This window comes from Rhipicephalus microplus, chromosome 2 (genome assembly GCF_043290135.1).
Source record: "Rhipicephalus microplus isolate Deutch F79 chromosome 2, USDA_Rmic, whole genome shotgun sequence".
Classification (NCBI taxonomy): Eukaryota; Metazoa; Arthropoda; class Arachnida; order Ixodida; family Ixodidae; genus Rhipicephalus; species Rhipicephalus microplus.
The window spans coordinates 238658466-238682062 of NC_134701.1; the positions used below are offsets into that span (position 1 = coordinate 238658466).

The window sequence follows — 23597 nt, forward strand, 5'->3', positions numbered from 1 at the left end:
TGCCCGCACGTATCACCGCGTACGGCGTCGATTCTTCTGGCCCGGCCTTTACCGCTCTGTACGCCTATACATTGCATCTTGTGAGCCCTGCCAGCGCCACAAGCATCCCTCATTGGCACCACCTGGCCCACTTCAGCCTTTCGACATTCCAACAGACCCGTTCTACCGCGTCGGCCTCGATCTCATTGGACCATTTCCAACGTCTCTGAGTGGGAATAAGTGGGTTGTGGTGGCTACAGACTACGCGACATGGTTTGCCATCACGCGAGCGCTACCAATAAGCTGTGCTACTGATGTCGTGGACTTTCTCCATCATGACATTATTCTCCACCATGGAGCGCCGTGTCAACTGCTGACCGACCGTGGTCGTTCATTTCTCTCCAAGGTCGTGGACGAATTGTTTGCTCGTGTTCACGTCATAAACTCACCACTGCCTACGACCGGCAAACAAATGGACTCACTGAGCGCCTCAACCGCACACTGACGACAATGCTATCCATGTATGTCTCCGCAAATCATCGTAATTGGGATGCCACTTTGCCTTACGTGACGTTTGCCTGCAACTCATCATGACACGACACTGCTCGTTTTTCTCCCTTCTATCTCTTGTACGGCCGTCACCCCACTTTGCCTTTTGACACACTTCTGCCGTCACATACTGACACTCCTACTGAGTACGCTCGCAATGCAACTACTCGGGCTCCAGCGACCCGCCAGATTGCCCAGGATCGCATTTCTGCCTCGCATCTCTCTCAAAAGGATCGCTACGACAGCCGTCACAGAGCTGTCTTTTACTCCCAAGGATCGTTGGTCTTGCTCTGGACTCCCTCCCGTCACGTTGGTCTATCCTCGAAGTTGCTCGCTCGCTATAACGGGCCTTACATATCCTTGCACCAACTGACCGAGGTCACCTATGAGATTGCCCCTTTGGACACTCCATCCTCATCGTCTCTGCCGTCCACTGATATTGTACACGTCTCCCGCCTTAAGCCGTACTTCTCTGCACAGGATCGCACGCTTTCTTAAGCGCCTAGACGGCATTTTCACCGGCGGCGGCTATATGATACAAGCCACCATTAACATCAAAAAATGGACCATAAAGGCGCTGAAGATGATGACTGAACAAAAGCTCGTGTTGTTGCCACTCCGCCATCTTGGTTCAAGGGCACTGTGTACTCCGTGTATAACCTGTAAATATATTTCTACCTTCGGCCTACTCTCACCCCGTGACAATATGTTTCGAAGTGATTTCCAATGCTGATAGTCAAACAAAAGTTACTCTCATCGCATTTGTGCAATTCTGGCAAATCAACTCACATCATCTGATGGCACAGGGTCTGGCAGCTGGCTTGGTGTGGACGGTACGATGGACGGGAAAGTCACAGTGCCCCTCATGTTTTCTTCGTCTTCTTCCCCCAATCCTTCCCTGACCTGCACAATGTCTGGTCTGGCGGCTACAGTTGTGTCTTCAGATGCCCTGCGGGTCAAAGCGAGATCAGGCTCTGGTGGTGGACACCGGTCGAGCCCTGAAATGGTGCTGATAGGTCGTTTGCGACGCACGGCTGGGTCAGTGATGTGGTCTACACGTCGCTGGTCAAAGTGTTCGTACATCTGAGCAAAGTGCAACTTGTACTCTTCCAGGGACACCTACAAGATGAGAGAAGGAAAAAGTTAAAAAAATTGGAGGATTCATGTAAGTTTCTGAATTGCCAATTTTCAATGCGCCGATATATCTCCCATTCCTTTAACTCACTCATTCACTCTCACACACTCTCTCTCACACACACATGCACGCATTCATGCACACACGTACACACACACACAAAAAGCATCTCAGGAAAAAAAAAAAGGGGGGGGGGGGGAATGTCCCAAACAACCCCACGAAACTAGGCATCCATCGCGGTGCTATTAAGACTATCTTGGCGATATGAATTTCAAGGGGAAACAAAAATTTTTGTATTGCATGAAATTTTTTATCACCAAAACACCAACGATCAATTTTCAAAGCACGATATATGCACAAAAGATTTATTTCAGTCAAAAGAACTCGCGCATGGCTTTCTGGAACACACGTGAGTGAACCACTAAGGAATGGCGCAGCTGGCTGCCACAAAAGCGTCAAAGCTCTACTTGAGGCCAACTAAAAACTAAGTGCCAAAGTCTTTCCCCTATAATCGAAGACCGTCAAGAACGCCTAAATACTTCGTGCCTTTTTCACGACTTTATTGACTTTAATCTTCTGCTGCATTAGCGTATACCTTCGGAGCTCTTAGTCGCTACCAATTTTGTGCCCGGCAGTATTGGCAAGCGGTAGATCTATTTTCATTTCGTGTGCACTGGTTGTGCACGTCGTTTGTTGCCATCTATGATTTCATCTGCCATGGTTCAGTCCGCAGCGTTTGCAGGAAGCGGTGGTGCTTTGAGTGGGTGGGAGTTGGATGCAGGTGCATTTTCAGAGTTCCGTCAGTTTTATTGTTGCCACACATGATCATGTCTAGAGAGACCGCAGTTTTGTCAACAGGATTTGTGGCGAACGATTCTGACAGTGAGTGCAGTGGACACGCAACTACTTACGAAGAATACAGCATGCTGTTCTTGGCTGTAGCTTGACAGTGTCGGTACGAAAATATGGATCACCTATCCCGGTACAAAAAAGTGTTCAGAACGCCCAAAGTTTGCCTCAATGGACACAATGAAATCCTGCTGCTTAGGAATTTCACAAATCCACATCAGACGGTTTCGTGTCGCCGAGAAGTTCCTGTACGTTCACATCGACCGATATTCTACTGCAGTGGTTCTCAGCGATGAATGTGTTGGGGAGCCTTTGTGGACTGGTGGAAGTGATGGGGGACCACTTACAGTGGAGGGGGGGGGGAGGGGTAGCGTGGTACGTAGGTAAATTAACACAACTGGAGCGTGAAACAGGTGCCTTTTATTCCTAACAAATATATCAAACGTGCAACATCAATTCATTTTGGACAGTTCATCAATACGTGGCACAGTCATGCTTAAAGAACAATGCAGGTGAGGGTTTCGTGGGTCATAAAATGGCTTCGCGGACCCTAGGAGGTCCGCGGACTTCCATTTGAGAACCACTGTTCTACTGTACGTTTACGTAAACATCAACACCTTCTGAATTTGTTTATATAATGCTATGCGCGATATGTTTGCAAAAAGCCTGGATCGGGCTGGGTTGGATCTGGTCAATGTGGCCGGATCAGATGCACAGAAATTTCGATTTCCGGGAGATTTTTCTGACAACCATACAGACGTAAGGAATTATTGAAATACCGTATTTACTGGCATAATAGGTGCATCCCTAGTTTGACCGCAGAAAATTCGATTTTTTTAATTCCGCGCATAATAGGCAACCCCGAACTTGGCTGTGATCAGAAACGATTCTACCGCCCAGCAGTACAGTCGGAACGCGGTCCCCGTACCCCGAAGAAAAAAGAAAGCAAATCTACGAGCAAATAAAAAAAATTCAAAGTGCAACGACCTAACCAACGTGTTTGTCAAAATAAAACTTGAAAAAAAAAGCGTCCATGAGCTAAAAAATAAAAATGGGTGTTCCATCAATTACTGATACCCCCCAAATCGCCGTGCTCCTTGGAGGTCACGTCTACAACATCGGAGGCTCGATCACCATCACCACCATCAGAGAAAAAGAAATAAACGCCATTTGGCAAGCGGTGTGTGTATGTTGTGGTCGTGTATTCACCTTTGGTTCCACCATGAGGAAGTACGCAAGCTACACAGCTGGATTTAAACTGAAGGCAGTGCAGCACGCGTTGGAGCACGGCGACCGGGCTGCAAGCAGGCATTTCAGTGTTGGAGAAACCAGTATCTGGTACTGGAGGGATCAAGAAGAAAAACTTAAGGCGACGAAGAAGACACGACGGGCTTTCCGCGGTGCCAAGATGGGCAGGTATCTGAACGTCGAAGAGCAACTGGTCCGGTATATAAGGGAGCTACGACAAGACGGCTGTGCTGTGTCATTGGATATTGTGCAGACTTAGGTGCGCAGAATAGCCTGAGTGCAGCGCATCGAAGCAAAAGAGTTCAAAGCCAGCTCCGGATGGATAACTCATTTCATGCGGTGCCATGGCCTCGCACTGCGAAGGCGGACCACATTTTACTAGTGCTTGTCCACAGCATATGAGGACAAAGTGGTGGACTTTGCTTTGCTTTGATATGCCACAAAACAGGACAGTAGAAGAGAAAGGTGCACGGAGTGTCATCGCCAGAACTACTGGCGCTGATAAACAATGATGCACCGTAATGCTAGCGGTGACAGTGGATGGACGCAAGCGACCGCCTTACCTTATTGTTAAAGGTAAGACGCTCTCAATGGCGAATTCCCCTCAAGGCATCTACGTCAGAATACAGGAAAAAGACTGGATGACCGCGAAACTCGTAGTGGATTGGGTGAAAACAGTCTGGTGTCAGCGGCCGGCTGGTCTGTTGTTCCCGTCTATGCTTTTCCTAACAGCATTCGTGGCCACCTGATAGACCTCGTACGAGATGAGCTAAAGGAGCTGCGCACAGATTTGGCAGTGATTCCGAGCGGCCTCGCATCGATACTGCAGCCTTTGGACGTGTCCCTGAATAAGCCTATCAAGGACAATGTTCGAAGGCTGTATACCACCTGGATGGCTGGAGGGCAACATCAGCTGACTCCAGCTGGTAAGATTAAGAGGCCACCTGTGAAAATGCTGTGCTTGGATTGTATAAGCTAACTGACGGTCTCCGACGAAGTCTTCAGGAAAAGCTTCAAGAAGACGGGTATCTCAAACACACTGGATGCGGGTGAGGATGACATGCTGTGGGGTGCGGATGATACGGACACCGAAAACGACTCCCCGCTCAGCGAGGATGAATGTGTGCTCTCCAACTCGAACTCCGAATAGGAAAAAAGAGGAACACCTACGACTTTTGTGTAAATAAGTTTTATGTGTGTATGTGCGGTTGACGACTTTTGCTTGTTCATTAAAAGGTACGTAGGTATGTTTGTTTTATGCTGAATTAATTGGTAAACAATAATGTCGCCTTTTACTTGACAAATGTGCAGATTTTAAGCACTAAAATAGAGTCGAAAAAATTTTCGAAAATTTTACCCTGTGTAAATTTTCACCCCTAACTTCGAGTCGGATTTTTTGAAAAAAAAGTGCGCCAATTTCCCGGAAAATCCGAGAGACTTGGCAGGCATGCTATTTAAACATAAAAAAAAAACTTACCTTGGAATGAACAATAGCCAATGTGTCGACCCAAACTCTCCATCCTCCATACTCGTACTTGATGGCATGATGGAGAAGCATGCGGAATAAGGAGTAGACCATGTCTGAGATCTTCTGCTCCTCCCCATTTCGTGGATGAATGTACGCCATGGCCACCAGCCACTCTTGCCACACGGACATTTGAAGCACTGTCCTGAAAGTTCGCAGAAAGTAATCGCAAGTCAATACGTCATTCGGCAAGTTAGTAGAAATATTTAGCTCATGCACTCATAACGAATCTAGCACCAGGCTTTAGTAAACATGGATGACAGCAGCAAGACTAGTAGTAACGTCTTGTGGTGCTTTGTCTAACAGTGGAAAAAACCTTCTGTGTTAGCATGTTGGAGTGAATGGCAAAGATGAAAATAGCACTTCGAGGGAATTCCTAGAGCAGTACTGTGGGTTTGAAATAAGAGTTATGATCTAACAGAGATTTGAGAGCAGCACAGAAAGCAAGTAATTTTACTTTGGGAATTATACAGATAATTTTTATATAAACACCACAAACAACTTTGTGCCCCCATCCTGTCTTACCCAAGTAAGTAAAATAATATTTTCAAAATTCAGAACACTTCCTTGCTATAACACAAGTGATGCAAGCCCAACTCCACCTTAAGGTTAATGGCACTCATTAAGTGGTTACACACTATAGCTTGAAAAAAGGGCATTTGGCTCTTTATCTACATTCTGGTTTTTGAATGTTATAAAAAGTTGACTAGAAAACAATTTTATTATTCTCTTTACACATGCAGATAGCTTCACAAGAGATTAGTGTGCACTTCTGTTTTGCAATTTTCGTTCACCAAAGAGAACATGCATATCTCACAAATTATTACAGGTATACAAACAATGTACCACTACTGAGCAAATTTACTGAAGGATAAATGTCTGATCAATTGTTGCAATGTGTATCAGCAACATGATGCAGGATATGTTCAGTACTTAGTAGTCCTTAAAGGGGCCCTCCAACACTTTTTGAGTATGGTCAGAAAATGCTGCTGATCAGTAGTCAAGGCTTTGAAAATAAGCGAGCCAAACATTATAGCATAGCATGCGGCCTAAAATTCACAAAAAATTCTCAGTCAGCTAAAAATCGCTTTCTCTTCTCTATACAAATGATGCTACAGGTTCAAAAATCACTGCATCACAGCCAAAGTATCAGCCATTGGCTGATTTGAGCATGGCGCACTCGGTTGTTATCACGATGTAAGAAAAATAATTCACGTGCGGACACTCCGCACTACGGAACGTTTAAATAATGTTTGGTGCTTTTAGTCCCTCCAGCTCCCATGTCAAAGCGCCGCCCACGCGACTACGGTAAGCGTATGTGCTATAGATGACCAGCTATGTATGTAGCATCCGTAACGGCACTGAGTACGGGAAAATAATGTGGAGGCAACTGTAGCGTTTGCTGCATGTAGCATTTTTGGTCACAAAAAACGCGGCTTGCTTTTCTAGCCTTAGTTACTAGCGTGTACGGTGCTTTCAAAAAAATTTAAAAAAATAAAAATGTGTCTGTCACGTTGCACTTGCTCCCTTTAGGCTCACATGTTGCAGTGCCCCTTCGCTATAGCGCCCAGATACTGCGGCCGGCGCGTGTACTAAAGCCGAAAATTATCAGGATGCAGTCTCCGTTGTGGCAGGCACAGAGTTTCCACACCTAGATAGTTTTCCTGACAACGTGGTTGTTACTGAGACCGCTCCGGGAGGCTGCGACTTGTCCGCACATGCGTGCACGATCGCACTGAAAAGTGGCGCATCCAAAGAAAAAAAAAAGAAAAGCGCTCAAGGCCACGAGGTGCACATGATATATTTTCTTCCCCCGTGTCATCCCTCTCTGATTAGCTTCCAGCACTTTTGTCACGACCAGAGAAGAGAAATTACAATCGCAGTGTGCGACAGATCTTTGTAACTCTGCTCCTACTGGAAGGTTCTAAAATTTTCTGTGGTGGGGAATTCATGAAGCAATAAAAGCTACATCAGTGATCCATTCCACGGCTACTTGAAAAAGTGTTGCAGGGCCTGTTTAAATTCATCATCACTGCAGCAAGCTTTCAGATTACCAAACAGTATACAAAAATTGCTGGTCCTTAATTTAGCATCTTTGTGCGACAACTGCATAAAGCAATCCTTATAAGCTTCAATAGTACCATCTCGTTGACAAAGGAGTGCCACAGCAAGCCATGTCACAAAGACTCACTCAGCAAAACAAAAAATCTACAGCCTATTGATTGTCAAAGCTCCACAGAGGGAAGATGAGAAGACTTCAGCTTACCTTCTGTTTTCCCTGTTGTTGTTACACAGCAGGGTCATATCAGACAGGAAGAGCTTCTTCACCTCAATTAACTCCTCGCATGGCTTTGACTGACGGATTAGCGTAGCCACAACCTTCAAGATCACTGCATTTAAAAATGAAGCAAGGCTCTCAAAAGGGAAGCAGGGCAAAGCAAACTACCAGTAGTTAGCTTACTCAACAGGTTTAACAGCCCGATTATAAAGATGTCACTTGTTAGGCTTTAGCCAAAATGCACACACATATGCATTACTGTCACAATACGAATCACCCTATATATGTACAGCACAGCCCGAAAATATTCGTTCCAAGATAGCTCATTATGCCTTGGCACTATAAAACATCAGATTCATAACATACGAAGCTATGTGTGGTTTCGCGCTATTTCCGTGCTAATGATATACCAGGAAGAAGTAAGGGTGCAAAAGCATACCCAACATTCACATTAACAGCAAAAGTTAAGATAAAACTGGTTTCGGCGGTACTGCCCCACTATAGCATATGATAGAATCGAGGCATGTCAGGTCATCGCAGCTAAATGTGGTAGTGCTGACTTATGTTAACTGTAAAAAGCACCAGACAGATAGTAAGTTAGACATGGACTAACTTGGGTTTTCCAGTCGGTAGTGAGACTCTGGCTCTGAGTGCTTGGTGTACAGGATCTGGTTGGATATGTGCTCTGTCAGCATCTGCGCAAACGAGTTGAATGCAACTATGAGCGGACAAAACATTCCATGTACAAGAAAAATTAGAAAAATAAAAAAAAAACAATGTGCATAGTTGAAGTTGCATATTAGCATAGCTCTATTGCAGAACTCTAACGAATGTTTACCAACAGAAACTGTCGTACAAATAAGACATACTGTTATTTTTACTACAAATTACCAAAAGCTACAGCAGACATTTAGTACAGGTTTTAAATGATTAACAAAACAGCAATGCAAGCCCAAAACTTGTGGCATGTAATTATGTTGATTTACAAAAAGTGACATGTTACAATGGTATTCCGAGAAGATGGCATTGTGAAACTAATTGCTTCACTCAATATGTGATTTCTGCAATTGCCCATAGAACACATTTTCCAGCTATAACAGTGAGAAAGAGGTAGAAAGAAATGCAAAAAACAGATGATCACGAATATACTATGTACAGTAGTCAGCAATTGAAAGTTGAAAAACGACACTCGGTGGGTATGACTGCCAGCCCTTTTTGCGCCGCTGCAAAGAAGAGGTGACATCAAGTTGGTTAATTGTGGTACACAATAAAATTGAAAGAATTCGTGATGCACTGGGGGTTAGTTTCGCCTCCCAGCAAACCCCTCATACCTCTTCAATGGTGCAAAAAGTGCCAGCTGCCACAACACTGGGGCACTGCGTTTCGACCACTAAGCACTGTACATCTAAGCGCTAGGCACTTGCCTCATACAAGGCGTTATAAGTGGCCATGGTCAGATGGTCAGAGTGCAACAGTAGCCTTTCTGCCAGCAGCATGTACAGGTTGTGCGGAGTCATCACATCATGCTTCCGCCTGAAATGACAGAACCGATTTTCATGATGAACTGGAAAACACAGGCATGTGTTGCGAGTTACCTGATCAGGAGGTAGAAATTTAAATCTTTAGGTACACTACATACCTATTTGTTAATATATGCTCGAATAGGTTCTCTCTGATAAACATGCTAAACACTTCAAATTGAACTGGGAGGCATCTGTCCAAGGTACCTTTAAAAGCAGCAATGCAAGTCAGCCCCCATGTAGTGTAGGTGTGTCGACAAACACACAGCAGTGTTATTTACCAACAGGAAATCTAGTCAAAATACACACACACATTGACCCCAAGCTTGCCAAATGATGAACGGAAGGTCAAGTAATCCACAAGGCTAAGCCCCGTATTTTTAAACTTGCCTCGACCTGAAGTTCGTCTTTCACTAAACCTACGTGAGCACAGTGCCACTGCACAACTAAAAATGATGTCACAATCATCAAGCATAGCTGCTGATTACTGCTCATTCGAAGTGACCATTTCTTGTCTATGGGCTGGTGCTGCTGTGAACATTTTTGAGTCAATGCGGAGTGTTGAGAGGACAAATTCATTAGAATAAAGGGGTAAGAAATTGAGAGAACAAGAAACGAAACTCAACAAGAAATCAATACTGCAATGTGTCTCACTTGTGCGTGCTTCTGCTGAGGAAGTAGCCGAGCAGCTTCAGAGCCTGGAGTCGTATACTTTCATTTGTTGAGCCCAAAAGTTTGAAGATTGCCCTGCAAAGAAAATCCCACAGTGATTTAAGACACCAGCGAATGCATGAGTGAACCTAGCTTCAAAAGAAGCGAAACGCTTTCTTTGCTTTTATATGATGCAAGAGTGTTAGGACATCAATGGAAAGAGAACAAGAACACAGACATGTCGCAAAATATTTTACAGTTATTTGTACACTCACAAATATTAAAGCATTATTGGCAATGAACCTAGCACACAGCTAAGGTGCTTGCCTGAATGTATGCAAAATAACACATTTCACACAAGAGCCAGCTGAGTGCAGCCGTTATTCAGGCAGTACTTTGGTAATCCACCCTGCAATTCCACTATTTAGACTTGCATTTTTTGAAAGTAACGAATGTTACAAAAGTCAAGCTTGTGTTGAAGCATCAAGCCACAAAGCACTATAAACATCAATAAAGCCCATTAAAAACGCATATCTGTTGCTTAATATTCCAGTGTCTACAGAGTACAATGCAAAGGCCACACTTTATTACATGATTAATCTCATTCTCTGTTGTTATGAATCAACACTGACACACTACAGTGTACATGTTGAACATGACAACAGTGTGATTATCCTGCTCTGTAAAAAATGCTCCAATTTTGAACAGTGTCACACTGAAAAATCGAAGACTATATATTCTCAAGAAGTGCACTGCAATAAAATTGTGAAGGGCATGAAAAGCCTGGCCTCAGATAGCTAAGACAATTTAGAAACTTTTGCAGTGAATTTGTAAGTAATACACTACGAGTGTAGGGGGCCACCCAGAAATCTGGGATGCCACACACTGAAAATTGTGCCACACCTGTTAACCACAAGATACACATTGTTGCATGCTGTTCAATGATTAATTATAAGAAAATCATATAGACTTGTGACCCCGTAGCTTTATCAGTAGTGCTTCGATACAGGATACATCTTTCCCACTTAGATAACCCCACTGGATATCATCGCATACATGACATGCAACAGCGGAGTTGACGCTCGTCTGAAAGCAAGGATTGGCCCTCTCACCTCACACCATTCTTACAGTCAAACGCCGGAACCATAGAAGCTGGATGCTCAGCCATCAGGTTCATAAGCATTTGGAGTACATCATGAAGGTTTTCATCCTGTAAGCACAATTTCATTTTGCGTGCCTTAACCAACCATGATTGGCATGCTTATGACTCAGTATTCAGATGTAGCATACATTTATTATGCATTGAAGTAATGCTGTTTGAGCTTTATACAAAAAAGAAGGAGTTTATGCTAAGAATAACCATTAGTTCAGACTTGACCTAGGCTTAAAACAGAGAAAAGACCATGTTGTACCCTTTGAATCAATTCTGAAACAGTGAACTCTCACTTGTATGAACGTCGGCTTAACGACTATCTAAAAAAAAAAAAAACATTTAGAAAATCTCCGGCAGTTATGCTATGCATTTTCTGCAAATTTTTTTCAGTTAAACGAATTTCCGAATTGTGAATATTTCAGTTGAATACACTTTTTCTATGAGCCCGGGCTAATTTTGGAGATCAAATAAATGTTTTGAGCTTCACAGCACTGGTGTAGCAGATGCGAGCCCCTCCCAAGTAGTCCCCTATCTATCGGCGAAGGACCAACATAGCTTAGGAACGCAGCACCACCGATGCACAGCAGCTGTACAGCAAACAAAAACGAGTCATGTTTGCTTCAGTACTTTAGCAGAACTATCAGATTTGAAAATTGTTTTCAGCATTCATCTGGAACCAAAAGAAGAGTGCAAGAAAGAAGTTGTATTAGCTGAGCCAGGTCTAAATCCTGTGTGTCTAGCCGAGTCTGGGGGATATATTAGAAAGTTGCGAGAACTTGTTTCACAGCAGCAATTTGTGCCACTGACAGTGCACAGTAATGTACTTTCTGAACAGCTTTGTGTCTTATTGCACTTTAAGGATGCCAGCCCAAATGAAGATTACAGAATCAGTTTCAAAATGAATTGCATTTCACACTTTCAACTAGACATCTGCTATGTCCACTGGTGTTCCGTATTCTAGTGAATATTCAATTTGGTGAACTTTTTTGGCTAATTAAACTATTGCTTTGGGTCTCGTACTCAAGTGAAAGTTCATTGTATGTACAACAAACTGCAGTGTGAAAACCAAGGTTCAGTTCTAAGAGCTGTTCAATGCAAAACATTGATTTTTCAACAACTTGCAAGCTAAAAAGCAAGAACTTAAACAGGTACTAACACAAAAATTTTGCTTCTTCCGTTGCATGATTACTCTGTGCAGTTTTCATTGCCACGCATGAGCACAAAGAAATGCGCAAACACGACAAAAACAACGCAGACGTTGAAAAGACGGCATAATTCAGACAGCACGAGACACGGAGGACTCACAGAGAAGTGGTAGCACATGCTTACATACAGGCTACACCTTTGCAACAAGTGGGGCCGCTGCTCGGCCGAAGTTGGAAGACATCACCGACATTTACATCTCCTACTATAGGGAGTCCCCTCCGTTCACCACACTAGCCAGTATATTCCAGGCACTATAGTTTCAAATATGAAATCATTTTACAGCAGAAACAAGTTCAACAAATTATCCTGTTTAGTGCAAGACACTCCAAGAAACAATAGAAGACACATGAATGTGCTACTAACGACTGTTGAACAAGAGTAGAAGCTTGGACAAGTTGGTCATGGTTCAAGTATGGTGACCGCACAAATATGAAAAACAATAGAGTAGGAACACAGGGCACCTTTTTTTTTTTTTTCAACCGTTTCCTTTACTTTTTTCAAAATCCGCACGCTGTGCGATAAGCCTTCATGAACTGTCGAACTATTTAGCAGAAATGTGTCCTCATGTTTCGTGATGTGAAATAAAAATACGCATTACCAACTAACCCACCAGTCTGCTTCATTAAAATTCATTAACATTCAGAAGGTTGTATCATACACAAGTTATTAAAAAGCCCAAGTGGGAGAGCGGGGAGCAGGGTACCTCGTGCACAGTGGTGAGGTAGTTAAGGATGCTCTGCAGTTCATCCTCTTTGACGCCATTGCCCTTGAGGATGAGCTGTTTGAGGAAGATCAGCATATAGGCTCGGATTGCCAGGATGTCGTTCTGGTTTGGACGGGGACCATCTGGGGAGTGGTGGAGACGTCAGAGGTTAGGTTGTATTTAGATCATGCACGATAAAGGTGAGTTAAACAGTCTGGACAGGCTTATTAATTGGAAAATATGAAAGAAATTAAACGAGGTACTCATGCAAACCTTGTAGTTTTCAACTTCAATAAAACAGACACCAAAAGGACATGTATTCACTGACATATTATTCAATCCAGCAGACATCAGAAATGAGAGAGTTTTAGTGTGTGCGGTCTCATGTAACGAATTACTGTTCTACATGCAAATTAGGCTCATTTACCTTCAAGTGCCCCGGCACAACAGTACACTAGACTCACAGTAAAGGGAAATCTGTTAAGTGGAACTACTGCTTAAACTGAACTATTGCCTCTGCAATGCTTTGTTTTGGGCTTGTATTCTGCACCCATGTTCACCTCTAAGTAAACAGAACTCCTGTTAAATGTAACATATTTTACCTGTTCCTTCAGGTTCTGTTTACTGAAAGTCTACTGTATACTCGACACAACTTCAAACACCCAGACAGCGGTCTCAAGACCTCCACTTGCTGTTAATCACAAGATGCTCTGCTCATTGACGTGTACACTGTGGCATGGGTCATTGGTGGATCACAACCTGTGCTCCTCCCACGCGACCACGATGTTACGAGTAGCATCTCCTTGCTGATGCAATAACTTCATTGAACATGATCGCAGAAGTACGATTCTTGTTGCAAGAGGTTATAAACAATCAGAAAATTTTTTTTCTGGTGTCAGATGCCATGACCGACTAGTGACCGACCTGTGGGTCATGGTGCACCTGGAAAGTATGCCGAGTGGCCCATCGGTGTCACTCCACACATAAAACAAGACCTCAAGAAAGCTTGCAGCAGTAAATGTGCTAATTTTTACTAAATGACTATATTAATGCTTTGTTATTAAATTTTGTCAACTGTCTAAATGATTGAATATGATTAATAAGATTCTCTTCTCAGCCCACGAGGTAGACATTTCAATAAGGTGGCCAATCTCCATAAAGTGCAGGTGAAAAGGAGCCTCAATCAAATTCCACAGACATGATGACCTAATTTGACATCTAAAAAAAAGTTTCAGCTCACCTCCTATGCCTTCATTCCAATTTTAGATAGACCCATAGAATTATAAGGTATGTCAGAGTTACAGACTACATATATATCAACGTTGAAGTGTGTTGCCTGGCAAGACTTTTAGGCAAGACAGCGTTTATGACGGTAAGCAAAAAGGAAATGTTCGAATGCTGACCGAGGCCCTTGGGTGTGATGCCGCTCTTGTTCCGGGGGTTGACGACCCAATAGTAGTACTTCAGCGTGTGCATGGTTTGCAGGACAGTGCTCACACGTCGCACATTATTGTAGATCTGTGTGTCCCCTAGGAACTCGGTAGCCAGGTATGCGTACAGCTTGGTTTGTACCTGCAGTGTGCAGCCAGGAAGAGGGGCAATGTGAAGTCTCCCGCACAAAGCGCCTACACCGGCACTGGCATCTGAGGCTTTGATTTATTAACCTTCCTCTCTGCCTTGCCTTTCTTCCATAAACACTTGTGCAATGCCATTGATGATTTGGAAAGCACAAATATTTTTTTAAGCTTAAGATACCCCACAGACCTTGATAAATGCTGCTCCAAGAGATGATACTTAAATGGAGTTCTGAACTAAACTGAACAATACCTACACCACACAAACAAGGGGTACTTCAAGCATTCAAGTTTATCATGACGTAACTGATTTCTAGGTGCACTGCCTTTCTTCATTAGGCCACTCAGTGCTATTGATCATTTTGCTTGTTGTAATATAGCAACCTGGGTAGCTAAGCATAGCTCTTCACATAAACGTGCTGACCTGTGTTGCGGTAAGCATATGATACTGAAGACAATCACTGAACACAAAGACTGCATGATAACAATGTCACTGCATCTATTTAGCTTACTTCAAGCGAGTGTTTAAGGGCAACTCTTGTTTAAAGCTCTTAAATACCTGCAGTAAAACATCTGATAATTATGAAGGTACCTATCTATGCTTTTATAAAGCATAAAAGCCCAGACACACAAATTGCTTTGTTAGTAGTAAACTGAAAAAACAAAAAACAAAATAAAAGAGTTTATTTCAGCTACAAAGAATAAGTTGCCTAACTGAAAAATGCATTGAGGAAAAAGCTCTGCTTAATAAACGTTTTCTTTGAAATCTATGGAAGGTTCTTTCTTGTTTAGCACAATTTGCTGTTGCAGGCATCTGAAAAAGCTTGCGCTTACTGAGTAAAGGTGCAGCAGTTCACGCCCAAAGGTGTAAAAAGAGGGCGTGCCAGAATATGCCCCTTAATCTAAAGACTTAAGGAAACTCACAGCTGTTGGTGTGTAGATCCACAGAGCTGGGTTGAAGAGGATGTGGTCTAGCAGGTGCTTGAGCAGCAGCTCCCCATTGCTGCTGTACACTGTTAACAAGTGCTTGGTCAGCGAGAGGAATGAGTGCAGAACCTCATCTGTTATGTGGTCCCGAGACGCCTGCAAATATGGTGGCAGCATAGCTACAGAACTTACGTGCCTCATAATGCAGTATAGATGCTTAGGATAGCTAATATAAACTCAAGCTTCATTACAACAAAATTGTATCTTCGACTAAAATAAGTTCGTTATATCCGAAAATTCGTTATAAAAGTTTATTCCTAACACTATATATATTGCAAAACTATTTTTATTTACTTCGTTATAGCCAACATTTCGTTATATCGAAGTTCTAGTTAGCACATACTGCATGCAACTTAAGTTTCGGGAAAATGACAGAGAGAAGAAAAGCAGACATACACAAACTTCAATTTGTAGTTCAATGTTGCATGTTAAGCAATACATAAATGGAAGCGTTTCACACGTCACATGTAGAAAACGCCACAAAAAAAATCAGGAAAGGTGCTCCTGTTAAACGTATGGCAAGCCGTCAGCGTCTCGGAGAAGACGACACCAGCAAGAACGACAGCGTCTGTGGACGTGTATGCCAGAGCAGGAATAAATAAAAAAATGTGGAAAACCAAACGTGGCACGTCTACCTACAAGTGGTGACCCGGACTTCGAGCGGTAACGCGCACCTACTCGTCCTTTCATCAACACATCGAGCGTCACGGCCAACTCTGCTTCTAGCTGGCTGGGCGCCAGAACCGCTGCTCTTACGGCCTTCAGTCAACTCAGTTCATTTCGGCTGACCATGGAAACCACACCCAACAGCGACGCCATACCAAATTCCATAGGTACCTGACCCTGTCGTCGCTAATCTCAGGCTCCTGGAGTTTTGGTTTGTGGTTTTCGAGCATTGAGCCACTCTTCCAACAACACCGGGTAATGTCGCAAACAGCGAGGTACAACTATGTCATGGGCGCTTTACCAACTGCTGTCATCGCCATCATAAGAGACATTCTGCGTTCTCCACCTCCTGACAACCCCTACGACACCTTTAAAAACGAGCTCACACACCGGACAACTGAGTCGGAACAGCGTAGGCTGCAGCAGCTACTCACCTCAGAAGAACTCTGTGACCGGAACACCTACGGAGCTTCTGCAAGGCATGCGACACCTCATTGGGGACTACTCTGCTGCATTGGATGCATCCATCTTATGCGAACACTTCTTACAGCGACTGCCACAGCATCTGCCGATAATTTTGAGTGTATGGTCTACAGAAACCCTCGACTCACTAGCGCGGATGGCCGCCAAGATTATGAATATCAGTGCCCCGTTCATATCTGCGATCGAGAGACCACATGAATCTACCCTCTCTGTGCCGGTCCGGGACAACCGCTTGGATCGCCTTCTTTAAGGTAACGAGCAACTCAACCGCAAGGTGGATCAGTTGGCCACTGAACTGAGCGGGCTCAAGGTAGACCACCGCCGCAATGTGTCAAAACAACGGTTCCACTGCCGCAAAAGATCGCCAAGTCTGCCTCTCAGCGTCTGCTAGTACCACCACCGATACGGAGCTCGAGCTTGTCAGTGCAAACAGCCATGCCAGTTTGCGGGAAACGCACGGGCCACGCACTGATGGTGGCCAGTGTTTCAGGCCCAACATACAGCCCCCTATTCTACGTCACGGACCGCGTCACCAAAGTCCGCAACCTCATCAACACAGGTGCCGAAGTGTGTGTTATTCCTCCTACGTTGGAGGACTGCCGACGACGTGAGACTTCGCAGCCTGTCACCGCGGTCAATGGTTCGATCATACGAATCAACGAACAGAGGTCTGTTACGCTTGACATCTGCCTGAGACGCACCTTTCGGTGGATCTTCTTAATCCCCGACCTGCGTTTACCCATCATTGGTGCGGGTTTTCTGTGGCATTTCAAGCTTGTGGTAGACGATAGTTATAGCGCAAGAACAAAACGACGACACAGAGACAAGAAGGACACGAAACGTCGTTTTGTTCTTGCGCTATAACTATCGTCATGCCATACCAACTAGCCCAAGCTGCCACACTTCTTGTGGTAGACCTACGACATAGCCGTCTCGTGGATTCTGAGACCCTCCTCACAGTTCAAGGCGTGACATCAAATTTGCCACCCTTGCATCTGGTGCAAGCTCATGCCTAAGTCTCCCCACCGTGGTCTACGCTTCTGCAAGAATTTTCTGACCACTTTCGTGCTCCCCTCTTGAAGATCCGATACACCACAATGTCACTCATCACATAGTGACAGTAGGAGCCCCGGTGTCTGCACGTGCTGGTCGTCTCGCTCTTGACCGCTCCACGCCAAGAATTCGAGCACATGCTTGAACTCGGATACGTCCATCCCTCTTCCGGTGCCTCGTCGTCACTGCTACACATGATTCCTAAGCGCTCAGGTGACTGGAGACCATGCGGTGACTACCACACCCTCGAAAAGGGATGGTACCGGACCGCTATCCAATACCGCACATTCAAGACTTCACGACATTGCTGCATGGTTCCACTGTATTCAGCAAAATCGACTTAGTAAAGGCATAGCACCAAATACCTGTCGAGCCTTCCGACGTACCAAAAACTGCCATAATAACACCTTTTGGCATGCTTTAATACATGCGTATGCCCTTCGGTCTATGAAACTCTGCACAAACCTTTCAGCGGTTCGTGGACCAAGTACTTCATGGTTTGACTTTCTGCTTCGCATACACCGACGTCCTTGTATTTAGCACCACTGCAGAAAATCACGAACTTCACCTGCGTCAGGTTTTCACACGACTCCGCAAATATCGACTAGTTGTCAACGGACCAAAGAGCGAGTTCGGCATTTCCTCACTGGACTTTCTTGTCCATAACATGGATTCACGTGGAATCTCTCCACCGGCAGTGCGTGTTGAAGCTATATTGCAGTTTCCACGACCAACAATTACGAAAGAAACTGCGTGAATTCCTTGGGCTTGCCAACTATTACCAGCGGTTCATTCCTCATTGTGCTGCCATCTTGCAACCACTCCATGCACTTCTATGCGGTCAAACGAAGCCCAACGCTTCCATCTTCTGGACGGGCGATGCAGAGACAGCTTTCAGTTTAATCAAGGAAGCTCTGGCTAACACAACGCTCCTCATGCAACCAAAGAACGACGCCATTACGTCACTCACAGTGGACGCCTCAGACGTCGCCATAGGAGCAGTCTTGCAGCAGTTGGTCGACGAAGTTTGGCAGCCAATCGCTTTCTTCTCACGAAAGCTCTCACAGACCGAGTGTCGTTATAGCACACTCGGTCGCGAACTGCTCACGGCCTATTTGGCAATCAAGCACTTTCGACACTTCCTAGAAGGTTGGCAGTTCCATATCCTCATCGACCACAAGCCGCTTAGTGTCAAGCGACCGCTACGAACTCTGCCCACACCCCCCGTGAGATCCGCCAGTTTGCCTACATATCAGAGTTCGATTGATGTGTGGGGTTTAACGTCCCAAAACCACCATATGATTATGAGAGACGCTACATATCAGAGTTCACGAGTGATACCCGGCACACCAGTGGTAAAGACAACCCCGTTGCTGATGCGCTTTCCCAAATAGAAATCAATGCAACTATGCATGAGTGCCCACCAGTCGATTTTGCAGCCATGGCTACTGCACAGCAGGATGAAAGCAAGCTTCAGGTGTTGCGACTCCAAGAAAACTTCCTCAAGTTCGAAGATGTCCAACTTCCGGACTGCAAAATTCCTCTCGTTTGCGACATCTCTACTGGCTGTCCTCGCCCCTACGTTCCAGCACCATTTCGCCGCAGAGTCTGACGCCTTGCATTCCTTGTCACACCCCAGTATACGTACGACTCAGTGCCTTATCCCAGGACGATATCTATGGCCTCAAATGAACATCGACATCCGCCGCTGTACACGTGCTTGCCTCAACTGCCAGCTAACCGAAATCCAGTGCAACACGATCAGCCCACTGAGTACCTTCACGCCTCCCGACTCGCGGTTCAGTCACATGCACCTGGACCTCGTAGGCCCTTCGACCGCATCGCAAAAAAGTCTGTATATGTTAACCTGCGTAGACCGATTCACACGGTGGCCTGAGGCACTACCCCTCACCAACATCACGGCAGAGTCAGTCGCCCGCGGACTCATCATTGGGTGGATAAGCCGCAACGCCCAAAACCATCACAATGAATCGAGGTCGTCAATTTAACTTCGTGCTCTTCCACACCTTGTCCCGAATGCTTTGTGTCAACCACATCAAGACGACAGCTACCACCCGATGTCGAATGGCATGCTTGAACGATTTCACCACAAACTCAAAGCTTCGCTCATGGCCTTCCAATCATTGATACTCTGGACGGAGTGACTACCTCTCGTCGTCCTCGCCCTGCGCAGCACGGTGTGTACGGACGCGTGCTGCTCCTCAGCCCAGCTCGTATTTGGCACTACCCTAAGGCTTCTTGCACAGTTTTCGACACGTCACCGGTATCACCATTCGACGTAGCTAATTATGCCAGTCACCTCAGGTATGCCATGATGAGAGATGTGTCTCCTATTCGTGCACGTCAACACTCACGCCCAAGTTTTGTCAGTAGTGCCCTCTGCAACTGCACCCACTTCTTCGTACGACATGACGTAATCAGGCCTCCACTGCAACCTCCTTACGACGGACCCTTTAAGGTCGTCAAGCATTGCCCGAAGCATTTCGTTCTGCTGCTTAATAGACGCAAAGACATATCTCCATTGACCGTATGAAAGTGGCTTTCCTCGACACTGACACCGTCCTCGAAGACTACAAGCCATCCGCGAAAACCAGAGGAATGCGCTTCGCGACAGCACAACCCACAACCTCCCCATAGGGGTCGCTCCTTTGCGCACTGGCCATGTTGCTAGAGGAGGGGTTCTATGGCAAACCATCAGCATCTCGGAGAAGACAAAAAATTTGTGCTGCAGCTGCTCCGCCTGTTTGAGCCAGGCGAGAGAAGAAGATGCCAGCAAGAACGAAAGCATCTGTGGGCGTTCATGCCAGATCAGGGATAAATAAAAAAATGTGGAAAACCAAACACTGCATGTCTATCTACAAAAAATTTGAAGTCACATCAAAAGATGAAAAAAATACTTCTGCAGAAAGTGCAGACCTGACGTACCCTCTGTAGCTGGTAGCTCATGACTAGGAAGCCCTTGTTCTGGATCATGTGCTGCTGAACTGTGTTGCTGCTTTCGCACATCTCGCAGATGAAGCCAACCAACGTAGCACTGTTTAAAAAAAAAGAGTCTGAAGTTATTTGGATGCTAGAGGAATGTTAAGGTTGCTATTAATGTTAAGGTACAAATTAGTTGAACAAATTTCTTCTTGAAGCTTAGGTGCCTAGGCAGCATTACTCAATGTTGAGCCATCTGCTACATTCAGTCATCTATTAGAGAAATAGTGGTCAGCAGTGCCATCTAAGCAGACCTGAGGGTTGATCACAGTAATTACTGGCGATTCAAAATTTTGATTCATTTGATTTGCATCTATGTATTTTTATGAACAATAGCAATTGCCACAGGTAGCAAAAAGCAAGCACCGAGCAGCGTATGTATTTAAGCTGGTTGGTTTCCAATTACCGGCAGAAAAAAAATGCTAAAATGATAGGAAGAAGAAAGGAGTCAGTTGCCTCTTCATTCTAATAACTGCAGTTGCCAGGCATCTTTTGAAGATTCAACATTTCTGTCCAAATACCATGATAAACGTCCATGATTTGTTATTGTATCGTATTCACAATAGCGGCGTGGCATGCATTTAGTCTCCCTTTAATTTGTATTCTAAAAGAGAAAGGATTCCTGTCCCATTGATCACTTTTACTGCCTCCACACTGGTCAAGTTTTCAATTATCTGTATTTTATTTTGTTTTACTGCGACAGTGGTGGAGCATGTATGCATACGACATCTGGTCACAAGTCAGTGTTACGGTCTGCGTCCTTTCTTCGCCTTGTTGTTTTAGTGCTGTTTTCGTGCTTGTAAGCAGAGAGTTTCACACACCAAATACTGGGCCTGCGGGGTTCCTGCAGAGGCACCAATCCCATGGGCAGATCTAGCTGGCCAAGAAGTGGAAAGAGCACTTGAATGCCACCAATTGAGTTGAGAGTGCTGTGGATGGAGTATGTGGTCACTGCCTTCACGTCCTGCATAAAAGATTCATATGAATGAGTCTTCTGTGTAGCCAGAATTTTATTTCGGGATTGGGGGGGGGGGGGGGGTTAACCATGCCTTATGTATGTTTCTGCAAGCATTTATATGTGTGCATGCATATATACACATGCAGACTTCAAAAAAATTTGTGAGGGGTGTAGGAGGAAATAAAATCCCTCAGGATATGCCAGAGGAATAATTCATCATCATCATCATCAGCCTGACTTCGTCCACTGCAGGACAAAGGCCTCTCCCATGTTCCTCCAGTCAATTCGATCCTGTGCTTGCTGCTGCCAATTTATACCCGCAAACTTCTTAATCTCATCTGCCCATCTAACCTTCTGTCTCCCCCTAACTCGCTTGCCTACTCTGGGAATCCAGTTAGTTGCCCTTAATGACTAGCGGTTATCCTGTCTACGCGCTACATGCCCGGCCCATGTCCATTTCGTCTTCTTGATTTCAACGATGATATCCTTAACCCCCATTTGTTCCCTAACCCACTCTGCTCTCTTCATGTCTCTTAAGGTTACACCTACCATTTTTCTTTCCATTGCTCGCTGCATCGTTCTCAACTCAAGCTGAACTACATTTGTAAGTCTCCAGGTTTCTGCTCCGTAGCTAAGTACCAGCAAGATACATCTGTTATATACCTTCCTCTTGAGGGATTGTGGCAATCTACCTGTCATAATTTGAGAGTGCTTGCCAAATGTGCTCCACCCCATTCTTATTCTGCTAGTTACTTCAATCTCGTGGTTGGGCTCCACGGTTATTATCTGTCCTAAGTAGACATAGTCTTTTACAACTTGAAGTGGACTATTACCTATCTCGAAGCCCTGCTCTCTTCCGAGGTTATTGTAGATTACTTTCGTTTTCTGCAGATTAATTTTAACACCCACCTTTCTGCTCTCCTTGTCTAACTCCGTAATCATGAGTTGCCATTTTTCCCCCGAGTTACTCAGCAATGCAATGACATTGGCGAAGTACAGGTTACTAAGGTATTCTGCATTAATTCTTATCTCTAACTGTTCCCATTCTAGGCTTCTGAAGACCTCCTGTAAGCACGCGGTAAATAGCATTGGGGAGATTGTGTCCCCCTGCCTTACACCCTTCTTGATTGGTATTCTGTTGCTTTCTTTATGAAGCACTATGGTAGCAGTTGATCTCCTGTAGATTTCTTCCAGGATGTTTATATATACTTCATCGACGCCCTGATTCCACAGTGTCTGCATGACGGCTGATATTTCTACTGAATCAAACGCTTTCTCGTAATCTATGAAGGCGATGTATAGTGGTTGGTTATATTCTGAGCATTTCTCTATTACCTGATTGATAGTATGAATGTGGTCGATTGTTGAGTAGCCTGTTCTAAATTCTGCTTGTTCCTTTGGTTGATTGAATTCTAATGTTTTCTTTACTCTGTTAGCAATTACCTTTGTAAATAGCTTGTATACTACAGAGAGCAAGCTGATCGGCCTGTAGTTCTTCAAGTTCTTGTCATCTCCTTTCTTATGTATTAAGATGATGTTAGCAGAATAATTGCCAGTCTCCAATTGAGGGCAAGCACATCCTGAAAGGTAAATAGGCATCGTAGCTCGAGCTTTAGTTTCTTTTTCTGCTTGTCGCAACAACAAAAAATAAGATGCTCGATATTATTCATGGCAACAGCTTGTCGCTATTTCGAAACAGAGTTGTGAAATATTTTGTAAATTGATTATTAAACGCTTTGAAATTCTGAACTGTAATTCATACAATAATGTGTGCCTTCATATAGAACGTTCTAAGAAAGATAATGCTGTCAAAATTTTACTGCTGGTACTCCTTTCAGAATTTATTTTGCTGGTAGACCCCTTCTCCAATGTGTTGAAGAAATGAATGGAGAACCACGCGTAAGTGTTGCTGCTGAAAGTTATCGTGCGTGCATTAAGTAATCTGTTACGGCCATCAGTGGTAGGCAATTATCCTTGAACAAGCTCCTATAATAACTAGTCCATCTGACGATTCCAGAACAATGCACTGATGGCATCAACATGAGAGAGAGAGTGAGAGAAAAAAAAAAAAGAGACAGTC

At 44.5% G+C, this 23597-nt stretch overlaps 1 protein-coding gene across 2 annotated transcripts in view; it reads right to left on the reverse strand.

Annotated features, from left to right (window-relative positions):
- The window catches only part of rg (A kinase anchor protein rugose), a 344807-nt gene that overhangs the window by 185438 nt on the left and 135772 nt on the right, over positions 1-23597 (reverse strand). For both annotated transcript variants that reach the window (XM_075878095.1, XM_075878093.1), the window contains exons 12-23: positions 21381-21523; positions 20506-20614; positions 15295-15453; positions 14200-14368; positions 12797-12939; positions 10847-10944; positions 9738-9830; positions 8988-9096; positions 8177-8258; positions 7552-7675; positions 5238-5430; positions 1318-1647 (exon numbers count right to left, since the gene is read on the reverse strand). In XM_075878095.1, coding sequence (XP_075734210.1) covers positions 1318-1647; positions 5238-5430; positions 7552-7675; positions 8177-8258; positions 8988-9096; positions 9738-9830; positions 10847-10944; positions 12797-12939; positions 14200-14368; positions 15295-15453; positions 20506-20614; positions 21381-21523 — 1752 coding nt within the window. The remainder of the gene's footprint in view (positions 1-1317; positions 1648-5237; positions 5431-7551; positions 7676-8176; positions 8259-8987; positions 9097-9737; positions 9831-10846; positions 10945-12796; positions 12940-14199; positions 14369-15294; positions 15454-20505; positions 20615-21380; positions 21524-23597) is intronic.